The sequence below is a fragment of the Metarhizium robertsii genome, assembly GCF_000187425.2.
Source record: "Metarhizium robertsii ARSEF 23 chromosome Unknown MAA_Scf_2, whole genome shotgun sequence".
NCBI lineage: Eukaryota > Fungi > Ascomycota > Sordariomycetes > Hypocreales > Clavicipitaceae > Metarhizium > Metarhizium robertsii.
The window spans coordinates 4,143,494-4,158,283 of record NW_011942160.1 but is presented as its reverse complement, the minus strand read 5'-3'; the positions used below and the strand labels follow the sequence as shown (position 1 = coordinate 4,158,283).

The following is a 14,790-nucleotide window of genomic DNA, read 5'->3' as shown; positions in this document are numbered from 1 at the left end:
TACGAAACCACCCGCCTTGCGATCACAACGAACACAACGCATCTCATCAAATCCTCACCGGGCCCGCCATTTATATAACAACACTGAAGAGAAACAAATCCCCTCTCAGGCAGCCAGGTCCTTGGTCTCATCTCCCCATAAACCGAAACAATGCGCCTATGGACCCTATGTATCCGGGGGCAATTGTGGAAACTTGATTCCGCAGCCGGATGATGGTGCACAGTGCTTCCGAAGAGCGCTTCCACCGTCACGTCGCACACCATCTTCCCAACTCCACCAACACAACACATCCGGCCATGCATCGACGAGCCGCACTTCAATGGAGGACGACAACGGCAGACAAACACCCGGAGGGCCAGGACCGCCCCGGTACATCCGCAGCCGCATTGCCAACGCGTGCGATGGGTGCAAAGCGCGCAAGGTCAAGTGCGATGGGAAACTACCCTGCGGCTACTGCGCAGGGCGACAGCGGCCGCAGGCGTGTCACTACTCGCCACAACGGCGCAGGACGACGGCAAGCAGGAGAGTGTCAAAGAGTGTCGACGATGAAGGAGTGGGCGGAAGGGCGCTGAGGACTCGACCGGCCGCCGTGCATGATTCTGCGCAGGGTGCTTCGACGCCGAGCACGCACGATTCTGCTGCGCGAACCGCCGATGATCGGCAGGCAGCTGTGAATGTAAATGGCCCGGCCGAGCCCTCGGCTGAAGACGACACTGAAGTTCCACGAGAGGCACGGCTGCTGTGCGATGCGCAGGGAAAGCTGGTCTTCATCGGAGACTGCGCGCCACTGTCGTTTTTCCAGTCTGTCCGACAACTCGTCACCAGCAGGGTGGGACAACACGCGTTTGCGCCAGAGAGCAGTCGCTACTCGGTCTTGGAGAACGTGCCCGCTGGGTATTCGACGCGGGAGCGAGCCGGCGGCGGGTTCGGAAGCCCGCCGGACGTCGGGGGCGTTGATTTCGACGCCATTGTTGCCAGTTATCTGGCGACGACGACGGGGCTGGCCGACTTGTTCGACAACGCAAAGCTGCTGAGCGATTTGCTGCTGTGGGCGAACCATGGACGGGGGTCGGATGAATTGACGTCGGTTGTCAATTATCTTGTTCTGGCCATCGGGAGCCTCAAAGACCACGAGGCGCTGTCGCAGGGGTACTTTGAGTATGCGCGGAGCAAGGCGTACGCCACGTTGAGCGGCAACTTGAGCGTCGGGACGGTTCAGGCCTTTATTCTCATCACCATATACATGCTTTGTTCATGTCAGATAAACGGCGCGTATTTGTTCTTCGGCATAGCCGCCCGGGCGGCGTACTCCATCGGCATCCATCGAACCGAGGTGAATGCTCGATTTGGAGCCCAAGTGCACCGACAGAGGGATCGGCTGTGGAAGAGCGTTCGGATAGTAGATTTATTTCTGAGCACGTCTATGGGCAGGCCGCCGTCCGCTTCAGATGTCGACTGCACTGTTCCGTATCGAAATGTCGATGGCAACGGCGACGAGACCTTTGACCTGTTGAATGCCTCGGTACAGATACAGCTTATTACAGAGACAGTAGTGGTGGAAATCTACTCCAGACGCAAGATCTCGCTGCAGCTCACCGAGGGAATATCGCACCAGCTACGGGACTGGTCAGGGCGCTGGCTGCAGCAACTCAAGGATGTTATTGCTCGAACCGATTCTCGAAGCACGGCCGAGATGAGCGGTGCTTGCCAGGTTTTGTCATCATACTACTATGCTGTCATGCTTGTTTCGAGACCATTTCTCATGTACGAGCTTGTGAGGAGGCTATCCGACAGTCAGTCGGCGGCGGCTGGAAGGTCGCCCCTTACATCTGGGAAGTCGAAGCTTGCGGATGCATGTATTGATGCTGCCAGTTTAATGGTCGACCCGATACTGGATCTGATTGACCGAGGCATCTTCAACAGCAGAGCGCCGCTCATCGTGTAAGTGCCGCAGCTGCTGCCAAGTGCCGGAGAGGTTCAAGGCTAATACTTGTTTTGCAGCTCTTGGTTGTTCGCGTCTGCTCTCGTCTTGGGTGTCGGTCTCCTGGGCGGGTTTGGCCGCATTCTTGAAAAGTACTGCCGCATGTCCATCCAGGCGCTCGATCACTTTGCCAAAGCTGACGGCCACGCCACCCAATACTCGCTCATTGCTCAATCCCTCCTCATGACGGCGCTGGAGTATCTCGAGCGACGGGAACTCCAGGAACGGCTGCGAAGAACAGAAAACTCGAGCCAACTATTCGGCTTGATGCCATCGGAACCGCGGACAACGCCCGGAGAATCCACACCGGGTAGGGATTCATCCCAGCACACTAGCAAAAGTCCTGCGGCTGTGACGTTTCGGGGACGGGAGCCACTGGACAGGTCATTCTTGCAGCACCAGGGCTTGCAGGGTGTTCCGTCTCCGCGACTGGCCGAGATTGATTCGGCGTTTTTGGGGTTGACCGAGTCACTGATGCAGACGCCGGATGATAATTATTGGAATGGGAACGTAGGCAATGACGGGGATGCAGGGTCGGCACTGAATCTGTTTCCCCTACTGGAGGCTGGGGGAGGTATTGATTTGGCGCATTATTTTTAAGGCCGGCACTATCGGCGGCGATGTTTGATGTACATCTATGTCTGATGAATTCATGTATAATGAAGGGACTACAAAGGGTGAGCATTATAGGGCAATAGATTCAACCCCACGGATTATACCTCGTACTGCGGTTTCGTCGTGATTGCGTTGGAGTGCCAGTTTTTTGATAACCGAGGATCCGAACTTCCGCAACTAGCCCCCAACACAACTCCTATTGTGGAAGGTGGAAATGGAGCAGGCAGGTTCATCAAGTAATGAATATGTAACAAATGTGGGATGGACGCGCTATTGAGCCATTACGTCGGATTTGCTATCTGGCAAAGAAGGCCTTTTGACTCTTAATGAGTTGAGACCTGCGTATGAGGCACCATGATAAAACTCCGCTAAAAAGGGGGGGACTCCTTCCATGATTCAAATATGCATCGTCATGCTCTATGCCCAGATACAGATGAAGTATTCTGCGCAGCCACGTCCTTGGCAGGTTGCGAATTCTCTGCCTCCAAGCCCCTTTTTTGCTCCTCCACAGCCACCGGAGCAATAACATTGTCTTCTGAAAAATAATTGCTCTCTTGGACGTGAAACACCAGGACCCAGACGACTCCACAAATGCCCAAAGCATACAATCTGCGCGAGGTATTAGCCCGAATCACATGCGTCGAGAGACGAGACAGACGTAGAAGCCACCTACACCAGCTGCAGCGTAATCTGCCCCAGAAAGCTGACGCCCTCGCCGGCCATGACAAACGAGACCATCATGCCAAACGCCGAGTAAAACTTGAACATGCCCGCCACGCGGGCCAGCACCGCCGGGTCGTTGGTCGTAGCCGACAGCGTGTACTCGACGCACATCTGGTATCCCGCGTACACGGCGCCAAAGAGGACGTAGCACACAAACAAGCCCGGCCACTCGGCGTCGGACCAGTCGGCGCCGGCGGGCGTCCTCAGCGCGTCCACCCGATGAACCTGCAGCCAGCCGATGAGGCCGGCGCTCGCCCCCACGGCGACGGTTCCCATGCCCGCGATGCCGACGAGGCCCCGCGTCCTCCGGGACCGTATGTACTTGCTGTCGAGGACGAGCACGAGGACGGCGGGGACAAACGCCTGCGTCGCCTGGTAGGCAAAGTTGTTGACAGAGCGCGTGCGCAAGTTAAAGTACCGGGCTGCCCAGTTATTAGCCCTTGTTTTCTCCCCAAGAGTCTAGGATGCCAGGCGAGGCGCACAGTTGACGCTGCTCACGAGAGCCAGCGCCATCTCGCAGACGAGCTGGGCCGGCGCCGTGAAAAGGTACCGGCGGTCAAGCATGACGGCCAGCGTGCCCTTGACCTCAGGCCAGAGCCGGGCCTCCCCAAAGACGGCAATGTGCGTCCCGTCCCGGCGCACCACGCGCCCCGGGTCGACGATGAGCAGGAGCGCGATGAGCACGGCGCTCGTGTGGATAGCGATGAAGGCGACGTACACGGGCGTCGAGACGCCCACCGGCGAGGTCTGGCCGACGGACAGGCCGAGCGAGATGGAGCTCCCCACGATGGCGCCTATGCTTCTCAGAATCCACTGCGTGCTGATGTACTACGTGCGGGATTAGCGTTTCGCGTCCAGAGGCCCTGGGGGGGAAGCGGCGGCGTGTCGCACCAGGCCCTTGTCCTTTTCTTGGGCGTAGCTGAACTGGACGTAGGCGGCGGCCGTCCAGAGGAAGCCGCCCGTGATGCCGAGCATGGCGCCCGCGAGCAGCGCGAACCAGGCGTTGCCGGTGCGGTCGTAGTACCACAGGCCGCCGACGTAGCAGGGGTACCCGAGGGATCCGATGGCGAGGCTCAGCTTCGGGCGTAGCATGTTGAGGATGGTGCCGCCGAAGAGGGCGACGAGGGCGAGCAGCCCGTAGAGGAGGGCGTTGGTCTTGTTGGCCACGTCTGCCGAGGACGGCTGGCCGCCGCCGGCGCCGAGGCCCGTGAGGGCCGTGTATATGCCCGGGAGGCAGAGCAAGATGCTGGCAGTGGTTAGTGACTCTTTGGGTGAGACCAGTTGACGTGGCTGGTAGGCTGGAGGGCGATGTTTACCATCCTACTAGGAAGTTTTGTGTAAATGGCCGGTATAGACTGAATCGTGACGGCAGCGCCATGTTTGGCAAGCCGGAGGGTGTGTTGCGAAGAAGGAAAAGGACGGGAAAGATGAAAAGGTGCTGCTGTCTTATAAAGACGTCTATTGGAGTTGAGATGGACTCCACTTTCTGATAAGTGAGGTGAGATGCTGCTGGGACGTTGCTGGTGCTACTTGAGGTGAAGCTAGCTGCTCGTTTCGTCGATTAGCTGCAGATCGACACGTCAGAGCGCTGGAATGAAGGGCCATTGGGAGCGCCGCTTGTTGGGGCCTGCATCTTGGGGCCGGATCTACTAGCCGGTGAATTAGTCGCGGTGCTGTCGATCCAGGATATTGCTTGGATAACTCGGTAGCAAACGGCTCATGTCGCGATGGTGTTCTGTTGTCGAGTCGGATGTTGAAAATACATATACCCCAGGAGGGGATTATCCACCACATTGGTGGATTCAATGTTCTGTTTCACCCGATTGCTTCGATGCGGGGATCCTGGGGTCTGGAGATCCTCAGAAACGAGCCCGGGGAAATAGTGTAGGTGAGGGGATTGCAATCGATGTAAAAAAAGAAAAAAAAAATAGAGAGAGAGAGAGAGAGGAAGCAAAAGGTCGTTTGATATAAAGGCGGCGTAGTCGATTTAGTTGATGAATCATATTGATACATCAACCGTAACTGATCTAGGGAATTCTTCAGGAGCCGAATCAATCAAATGACGTCAATCCCTGACGAACTGCTTCGGCCCTGAACCGGAGGCCGATATCCCTGTCGGGCGGGCATAAATTGGACTGAGGGTGCCGAGGAACGGAGCGACTTGCATCTATCATGACTGTAGAGCAATGGGCCAGATGTGCTTTCTCTACTCCCGCCCCAGCAACATGAAGAAAAAAAATCACACGCACTCAATATACATGCAAGTATTCGTCAGGGGCCATGACCAATGCATGATACAACAGCCTTTATGCTCGTAATGCCATAGTATTCTATAAATCATCAACTGTCAATGGTATTTACAACCCCAGCGCCCCCCGCAAAATCTGCATGTAAGCCCACACGTCCTCAAACCGCGTATACAAAGGAACAGGCGCAACCCGAATGACATTGGGCTTGCGCTTGTCGCAGATGGCGCCATTGTCCTCCAGCGCCCGCGAGACCCTGTCCAACAGGCCCTCCCTCAACAGCACGCTGAGCTGGGTGCCGCGCTGCAGAGGATCCCGGGGCGTCAGGACGGTGAACAGGGGCGCGGCGCCGCGGTCGTCGCCCCCGGCCTCGTCGAGCATCTGGTCCAGCAGCAGCTCGGCGTAGGCCGTCAGGACGAGGGCCTTGGAGCGCAGGTCGCGCATGCGCGTCTTGTTGAAGACGGACAGGGCGCCCGACAGCGCCGCCAGGTCAATGGCCGACGGGTTGGAGAGCTGGTAGCCCGCGGCGCCGGGCGTCGGCACAAACGTGCTGTCCATGTTGAAGCGGACGCTCTTGTCGCCGCCGTACCAGCCCGCCAGGCGAGGCCGGTACGAGGGCCTGCCTCCTCCCGCTGCGTCGCCGCCGGCGGCCCAGTCGACCCGGCGGTGCCGCTCGTGCACGTACGCGCCGGCGATGGAGCCCGGCCCGGCGTTGATGTACTTGTACGTGCACCAGCAGGCAAAGTCGACGTCCCAGTCGTGCAGCTTGAGCTCGACGTTGCCGGCGGCGTGGGCGAGGTCCCAGCCGACGACGATGCCGCGCGCCTTGGCGTAGGCCGTGATGCTGGCCATGTCGAACAGCTGGCCCGAGTAGTACTGGATGCCGGGCAGCAGGAGCAGCGCGGTTTCCTCGGCGTGCTCGTCGATGGTCCGGAGGATCTTGTCCGTGGGGATCAGGCTGTTGTCGTCGGGCTCGATCTTGACCATGCTCTTGTCGGGGTCGTGCCCGTGCCAGATGACCTGGCTCTCGATGGCGTAGTGGTCGCTCGGGAAGGGCTTCCATTCCAGAATCACCTTGTGCCGCTTGGCGGTGGGCTTGTAGAAGCTCGCCATCATGACGTGGAGGTTGATGGTGAGCGTGTTCATGATGACGATTTCGTGCGGCGAGGCCCCGACGAGGTCGGACGACTTCTTGGCGCAGTCCTCGGCCATGTCCTGCCACTGCGTCAGGGGCGAGTTGTCCATGTCGGTGAAGTGGCCGTTGACGCCAATCGAAGCCCACGTCTCCAGCTGAGCATCCAGGTACTCCCGGACGGCCCGCGGCTGAGCGCCGAGAGAGTTGCCGACAAAGTAGAGGCATGGCTTGTCGGCATCTGCTGGCTGTCCCCCTGCGCCGTTGATGCCATTTTTGGCCGATTGTCCTGATTTGACCCAGTCAGCAAGGTTTCATCACGAGCCGCGGTTTCACGGTGTTTTGTGAAGAAGGAGATGAGATGAGATGAGATGAGTTGGGACATACCTGGGATAGAACCATCCAAGGCTCTCTTCTTTAGGGAGCCTTTGGTGGGCAGCACAAACTCATCCCGCAGGTGCTTGAGCTGGTCTTGTGAGTCGAGCTTTTGAGCAAAGGCCAAGGTGTTTGCGTCAGCGGGGAACTTGGCGGCTGAGCCGCTCCGCAGCCGGTCGACAAAGGAGGCCAGATCCATGGCGATATGTGAGGCGTGACGAGGGCGATGAGGAGTGATGGGACGGAAGATGGCGAGAATGACGGCCGCGTCGGACAGCAAGGCCACGGAGTTGGAGATTGGGGAGATGAGGCAGTGCGGAGCAGCACAAGAAGTCACGAGGGTAATCGAAGGCACTTTATGGTTTCGACGTACACGTTTGCTTCCCCCGTCCTCTTGGGAGGCTTGCCGATGTCTCTAAAAAAAGCTGGAGGGACCAATGAATGCCGATTTCACTGCGGATGTGCTTTGCTACAGTGGTTGCGGCTGTGACTCCTGATGCAACTGCGCATCGGAGATTCGGGGCATTGAAATAAACGGGCGACCCACACGGAAGTATTTTTTTGGATTCCAGTCCCATTCCGTGCGCGCGGGCTCGACATCCGAGCTTCCGTCATCCGAGTACCGCAACAAGCCGCAAGTCTCTATCCATTCAGCACTCAGTCCCCACACTTTGCCCATTTGGATACTTGCAGGCGAAATGATTCGCAGGAACCGCTTGGCATCGCATGGCGGCCATGGCACGGAATGGGATACGGGCATGGCCGGGGGACTGTCGTCAGCAGACATGCAGGTCCGGATGGAGTTGGTTTGCCCGGCATCCGCGAGTCATGGCCTGGGCGCAGCGAGAGCCTGCCTTATCATTCCATGTCACTGCGGATCATCACAACGGCCCCGGAGCGGATGCCGCGACTCGGATGGCGGACGGAAGACGCATTACGCAATACTCGAAACAGCAAAGTCGTCCAACTACGGAGTATGTAGAGCGTATTTCTTTGTATTTCATCTCTGTACATCCCTAATCCGCGTATCGTCTTGTCTTTCACCACAGCTGGAATTTGCTGCCGATGGTGGGCTTGTCTTAAACATCGCCAAGTAACACCGAGACCATCATAGCTTTGCACAACAACACATCACAACCCGTGACACAAAATGTCACCTCACGCCGTGCTGTCAGGCACCCCCTCGAATGGAAAGCCGACAGTCGACTTGAGCAAATTCGCCGTCACACAAAACGCCTTCCTGCCCGCAACTAGTCCGCCTACGTCTCTCTCCGATTCGTATTATGAGCCCTGGGAACTCATTGCACAGCATCTGCCGGCATTGATCGAGAGCAACCGGATTCGAGACTCCGTCCGTCAGCTGCCCGTCCTCTCAACAGATTGCCTCGTCTCCGAAGCGGAATGGAGGAGGGCGTATGTCATCTTGGCCTTCATGGCCCATGCGTATATCTGGGGAGGTGAAAAGCCCGAGCAAGTAAGTAACCAAGCCGTCCACGCCCTCCGTCGGAAGCCAAACTCTGCTAACCTTCCAATCCCAGATCCTGCCGCCGCAAATCACAGTCCCCTTCCTGCGGGTATCAAGCCACCTCGAAGTCCCCCCGGTATTGACCTACGCGGGGGCCAACCTATGGAACTTCTCCTGCTCCGGGAGCGACTTCACAAACCTGCACAACCTCCGCCTCCCCATCTCATTCACCGGCACCGAGTCGGAATCGTGGTTCCTGCTCATCAGCGTCGCCATGGAAGCCAAGGCAGCCGGCATCCTGCAAACCATGATGGCCGCCCTCGAGGCCGTCAAGACGCGCGACTACCCCGTCATCGCCTCGGCCCTCGGCCAACTACGCAGCTGCATCGACGGCGTCGGCGCGCTCCTGGAGCACATGTACGAAAAGTGCGACCCCATGGTCTTTTACCACCAGATCCGGCCCTTCCTCGCGGGCAGCATGAACATGGAGGCCGCGGGACTGCCCAGGGGCGTCTTCTACGACGAGGGCCACGGCAAGGGCCGCTGGAGGCAGTACCGCGGCGGCAGCAACGGGCAGAGCTCGCTGATCCAGTTCTTCGACGTGGTGCTGGGCGTCGAGCACCGCACCCACGGCAAGCCGGGGCAGGAGAGCTTCCACGCCGAGGTCAGGGGGTACATGCCCGGCCCGCACCGGCGCTTCCTCGTGCACGTCGCCCGGATGGGGAGCATACGGGAGCTGGCGCTCGCCGAGCCGGCGACGCCCGAGCAGCGCGGGCTGCGGGAGGCCTACACCGCTGCGACGGAGGCCCTGAGCGAGTTCCGGAACAAGCACATCCGGATTGTGACGCGGTACATTGTCCTGCCGTCGAGGCAGCCCTGGACGGGGGGGCCGCGGACTAATCTGGCGAGCTCGTCGTCGTCGCGGGGGGGTGAGCAGGGTCTCATGGGTACCGGTGGCACGCAGCTGATTCCCTTTTTGAGGACGTCGAGAGATGAGACGGCCGAGGCGGGGAAACTGGCACGGGAAAAGGAGTAGAGTGATGGACTGTGTCGTATTAGCTGGGGGCGGATAGAATTTGCGTCATGTATATACTCGATGACAGCGTAGATGATGTATTTAGCGAGACGAGGGAGCAGACGTCGTGGGTGGAAAGGGCGTCATGATTTAATACTGCATAATTGGACACATATTTACCCTGCATTGGACTTGGGGGCGATTTGATACTCTTGGTGTTCTGTTTGACAATGTTGTGTCAGGAGGTGACAACCGCTAGGGCTGTACGATGCATTGCGGGTTGAAGTAGCCTGCTGCGCCGGGGCCCGATCTCATAGCATACCTTTACGTGTAGTTGCGCGTGCCGGAAATATCCAAACCTAGCAGAGGTATATTTCTGAACACGAATTTCTAGGTAGTCTGCGTTTATGGCTGCGCCATGCGTTTGTTAGTCGACTCCACGATGAGCCATAGGGCACCCCGGTACATATTGCCGCCTTTCGTAGTGGCCGTGGGGAAGGAGAAGAGACACGTTGGAAGGAGGCCAAGGAATGAGAAGAACCCGAGTGTTTTACGAAAAGTTTTAGTATTTGATCAAAGCTGATGTTGCGTTATGAAGGTTTCTGGAAAAATCAGCCTCTTCCTGAATAAAAGCGCGAGCAGTTTCAGAGCGGCGTGCATTTGTTGAGTCAAACAGGCTTAAAGTGAATATCCGCGAGGCTTTTATTGAAGGATTCAGAGGTCCGGAAGGCCCAAAGGTCATGATATTTGCCTTTTCTAGGGTTCCAGGTTAGGGCTAGGAAGAGGGTCATCACAGGGGTCCTCAAGGGCTCGGCCAGGGTATAAAAAAGTCTGGTCCAATCTTCCGGATTTTCAGGTCTTCAGTCTTGAACCTTCAATAATTATCAGTACCATCAATTTGACCCTTCTATGTGTAACTTTGCACTGCCCCGAATTGCTGTTGATAACTCGACAGCATTCAAAGAGCTGAAAGTGCAGGGAATAAGCACATTTATCCGGATTTCATTCTTAAATATAGATTTAAGCCCCTGAATATGCCGGGCAGACATCTCGATTTGATAATGAACTCTAAGTAGTAGATGCTGGCAATCTCTGGAAACTGTATTCCAGCATCTCGTCAATGCCACTACCTGACCGCATCCTATATTAGCAAGACCTTATATATGTAGTAATTGATTGTCGACCACCGACTACTATACCTATTTTAACGGTTCCATGGCCCGCGTTACAGCTGGCAAAGTCTGGTGATTACCGCGCTGGGCAGAAGCATCACCAATAGCCATGCCGTTTGTTACACGGAAATGGCCCCGTTACACAAGGGCTACGGTCACGGGGTTAGGGCAGAAGACCCTCACCGACTTCTTGTATTATAGAGGCCTTTGGACCTTCAAGGCCTTAAGGAAACCAAGGACCTTTGATACCAAAGACTGTTATTAGATGAATTGAGCCATGTTGCTCCAAGCCCTCTATTGAGCCCTTGTCACCACCGTTGTCCTGTCTGCCTTTGTGTTGACGAGGCGCAGTGAGGCAGCAGCGACAGTGGCAGCAGCAATAGGAACTTTAAAGAGGACCATTGCGAATTCTTTGCGTAGAAACCACGTGAGAGTAGACCACTGCGTAGATTATCATATAGTATTAGAGGAACAATAAGACGCGAGAGAGTGTGTGCGACGGGAGTAGGGATGCTGGACTTGGAATAATTGTCTTTGAGGTGTTAAGGTCTGTGGTTTACCATCATCATCATCAGGGGAACAAACAACTTTAGCGACCGGGAAACTCTCCCCCCAGCATCCATCTCTGTTCCCGGGACAAAAGACCAGGACACAACCGGCATTAGCGTTAGGTTCGGTTGTGCCACAATGGCACACGCAGCATGGGCAGTCACAATCTCGCAATATACAGCCGACATAGACACTTCTCGGGGCAACGCTAGAGTTTTCTATAAAATATTACATAATTACTTAAAAGTTGAATTAAATAATTAACATAATAGTGGAGTGGTAAATATAGCTCAACCCATAACTCCCAGCCTTTGGCTGATTCTACCCCTGGCAGTCAACAGCTCTAGTGCAAGGGGTGGCGTGATATCTTGATGTAGTCGAGACCATATTTCCCACCAGACACGGTATCCAAGTACGTCCTTCTACCTTGGCCCTACAGATAACGTCTGGTCAACTGGTAGTGCAGGTCCCGGACTCTTGGTTACTCGACCGGCTGCTCCTACCACTGCCTTTCCTTTGCGCACCTTGGCCCGCCTCCAATGAGACACAGGGCTGGCCTATAGTCGTCAATTCTGCCTCCGCACTGGTGTGCGCAGTACAGTCCCCTGTCACAGTCATCATGCTTGGAACAGCTCTCGCCCTCCTTCTTGGGCAGGGGGGTGCAAGTGGGATTCCCTGCAATAAGGCACTCGACCGAGCCGGGACCGTATTCCTCCATGGCACCGCCGCACTGGTGTTCGCAGAAGAATCCACCCTCACACTCGTCCGACTTGATGCACTGCTCGCCCTGCTTCTTCTTGGCGGGGGGCTCGTCCTCGAGCTTGAAGGTCTGGGACACCAGCCAGGGCTTCCTCTTGCCGTCCTCGCAGACAAAGGCGGCCTTGTACTCGCCGGCATCGAGCTCGGCGAGGTTGATGGTGACGGTGCGGATGTCCCGGCCCTGGGTGCGCTCGGCGTATGCCCATGCCACAAAGTCTGCCGTGTAGGGGTTGCAGGCGTCCGCGGGCCAGACACCAACCCACGGCGTATAACCGCCGCACGGGGGGTTGGGGGCAAGGTAGTCGATGGCGATCTCGGTGGCCGTCACCCGCTGGGCCCCAATCTCGTTTTTGCTTCCGTCCATCTGGCGGCGGCGGAGGGAAGGTTTGCCCAGGGCCGGCTGCAGGGCGCCCAGCAGGAGCACGGTAGCGCTTGGTAGGAGCATATTGGAAAGAGGAGGAGGGTAGTGGGTAGTTGTGACGTGAAGCGATCAGACGTTGAGATGAATCGATGGATGCTGGCTGGCAGCTGAGACGGCGAGGAGCCCGCGGCCATCTTTTATATCTCGACAAGTGAAGCTCTTTGGCTTGCGGGAGGAGACGAGTACTTGGTCATCAATTTCCGGACGCATAGCGGCCCTCTCGGCGTGGCATGACTCGGCATCGTCTTAATCACGATACTATGCAAATTAATTCATGCAAAGTGAGAGGCTGGGTCCCCCAGAGCGGGTGCCGTGCTGTTTACTTAAACTCGGCATATGATCTCATTGTGAGTATAATACGTTTGTGGCAAACTATTGATTCTATTACAACCACAGGCATAAGGGTAGCAAGTAGGGCAAGCGATCAACTCACACATGATGCTGCATGTTCCTTGTCAAACAACCGACACTCTTAAAACGTCGATGTAATCCGTCAATGTTCCACGAATTCCCAATTCGGAAACTTGAATACTGTCTGGTCGCACACTTTTGGCCTAGCTGCGTAATTTTGTGACAAATACGCAGCCGAGAGGGTAGCCTTGGCAGGAACAGAGACAGACTTGATCCATCATCCGGTCCTGTTGGTTCAATGTTGCATTCCATTCCATAAACATTCTGCCAAAGTGCCCCGGTCACCACGTCTTGGGATGCCAAGACCCTATAATATGACAATGATATAGTATTGTGGCTCATCGATAATACTGGTTCGTTAAGAACTGCGGCGTCGTCGGCGGGGGCCCCGATAAATTAGGCCCAGCCCGATAAATTAAGTCCCGGTGCGGTATATTGGGCATGAGCGCTATATATTGACGTGACTAACCTCGTTTGGTTAAACGCCAGGCCCTATAATCCATTGTACCTTGACTGTAACAAACGCCAGTTGGCGCTTAGTCATGTCTGGTGGGATATTCGCTTTAGTTGAACTGACTTTTTGACCCGAGCAGCCTCGGGGTTCGAGCGGCCTAATTTATTTAAAGTCACACATTGTAGTAGGTCGGCTAGTATTCCGGGCCACTTAAAATTGGTCACATTAACCACAATGTTGAGGAAAAAATTCTCCTACGGCTGCCTCGTTGTGCACAGCCCACATCGCGATGCCCTTTATCAAGTTATGAAGAACGCGAAAAAACAAGAAAATAAGTAAATATCGCCACTTCCATTGCATTACAAGGAAATCACATATAAGGGTGTGGCAGACTAGATGTGTGTATCATCTTGTGGAGCGATGTGGGTGACAGCGCCCATGCATGCCAATACTGGCTCGGTGAATTATATTAAATTATTATTGATTTTCGGCGCCTCTTCCAGCAACCCCACGAGTCTTGGCACAGCTCGGCAGATAGTGGCGATCATTCCGATCATTCCGATGGTACCATGACACCGGCCGCGTCCTACTGAGAGAGTCGGAGCCAGGTCAAGCGAGTCGAGCGGGCGGCACTGACAATGATGGCGATGATGACGAGAAAGCTACTCCTCGACTTGGATAGGATTGGTAAGTCAATGCTATACTCTGATTCTGCCCTTTGATGGCAATGGAGGACGTTGACGATGGACAAGCGAGGCGCAACGTTGCTTGTCAACATGTGGGCTTTCTGGCGAGAATGGGACAAGTTCGGGCGGTCGGTCGCTCGTACGACGCGCGTCTTATTGAACCGTTGAAGAACATTGAACCCTGCCTCGTTTGGCCTATGGGTACATAAGGCTAAGTCTAAGCCATCAATCAATGTAAACGGACTACCCGCCAGCGACTAAGTGGGTAAACTACTTAAGTCTGGTACTTACTAGTCCACTTGGTTGCCAACGGATAGCGTCTCTCTCCAAGTGAAGCGAAGGCGGAAAGGATCGACATGTCGTGTCACACGGGGTTACACGAGGACTACAATCACGGGACATACGGCAGAAGACCATCACTGGCTTGTTGTATTTAAAGCGCTCTTTGGTCAAGTAGGCCTCAAGGAAAACCAAAGACCTTTTATACCAAACACTGTGAATAGCTGAAACGAGTCATGAGCCCCAAGCCTTTACCCCTTGTCACATCTTGTGGGACGGCAAGCACCACTTGATCTAGGTTACCTAGGTGCGTTCAATGTTTTCCAAGAAGACACGACTAGGCCCCTGAGTAGCGCCTGAGCCAATGTGTTGTTCAGAACAGCGGTTATCTGATCATCTTGAGAGGATCAGTGCACGTGGGTAGACGATACATGTATTCTGCTACGTACTGTACTTGCGGGCTGAACGCGCAGCTGATTTGATACATGTTTGCAGTAAAGACGCCAA

At 55.7% G+C, this 14,790-nt stretch overlaps 5 protein-coding genes across 5 annotated transcripts; 2 read left to right on the top strand and 3 right to left on the bottom strand.

Moving 5' to 3' along the window:
- Positions 1-319: 319 nt before the first annotated feature.
- On the top strand, positions 320-2,581 carry MAA_05238 (Fungal specific transcription factor; the record flags this gene model as incomplete). The annotated part of the gene is made up of 2 exons (XM_007823236.2): positions 320-1,941; positions 2,002-2,581. 2 exons carry the CDS (start codon positions 320-322, stop codon positions 2,579-2,581), a joined length of 2,202 nt encoding a protein of 733 aa, XP_007821427.2.
- A 425-nt stretch (positions 2,582-3,006) lies between these two features.
- MAA_05239 (DUF895 domain membrane protein) lies at positions 3,007-4,697 on the bottom strand (the record flags this gene model as incomplete). The annotated part of the gene is made up of 5 exons (XM_007823237.2): positions 3,007-3,205; positions 3,270-3,741; positions 3,802-4,147; positions 4,211-4,565; positions 4,636-4,697. 5 exons carry the CDS (start codon positions 4,695-4,697, stop codon positions 3,007-3,009), a joined length of 1,434 nt encoding a protein of 477 aa, XP_007821428.2.
- Positions 4,698-5,676: 979 nt separating this feature from the next.
- Positions 5,677-7,271, bottom strand: MAA_05240 (kynureninase; the record flags this gene model as incomplete). The annotated part of the gene is made up of 2 exons (XM_007823238.2): positions 5,677-6,986; positions 7,085-7,271. The coding sequence occupies 2 exons, from the start codon at positions 7,269-7,271 to the stop codon at positions 5,677-5,679; spliced, it is 1,497 nt and encodes a 498-aa protein (XP_007821429.2).
- A 951-nt stretch (positions 7,272-8,222) lies between these two features.
- MAA_05241 (indoleamine 2,3-dioxygenase) lies at positions 8,223-9,573 on the top strand (the record flags this gene model as incomplete). Its single annotated transcript, XM_007823239.1, has 2 exons — positions 8,223-8,546; positions 8,611-9,573. The coding sequence occupies 2 exons, from the start codon at positions 8,223-8,225 to the stop codon at positions 9,571-9,573; spliced, it is 1,287 nt and encodes a 428-aa protein (XP_007821430.1).
- Positions 9,574-11,772: 2,199 nt separating this feature from the next.
- Positions 11,773-12,477, bottom strand: MAA_05242 (uncharacterized protein; the record flags this gene model as incomplete). Its single annotated transcript, XM_007823240.1, has 1 exon — positions 11,773-12,477. The coding sequence occupies one exon, from the start codon at positions 12,475-12,477 to the stop codon at positions 11,773-11,775; it is 705 nt and encodes a 234-aa protein (XP_007821431.1).
- Between the last annotated feature and the right edge of the window lie 2,313 nt (positions 12,478-14,790).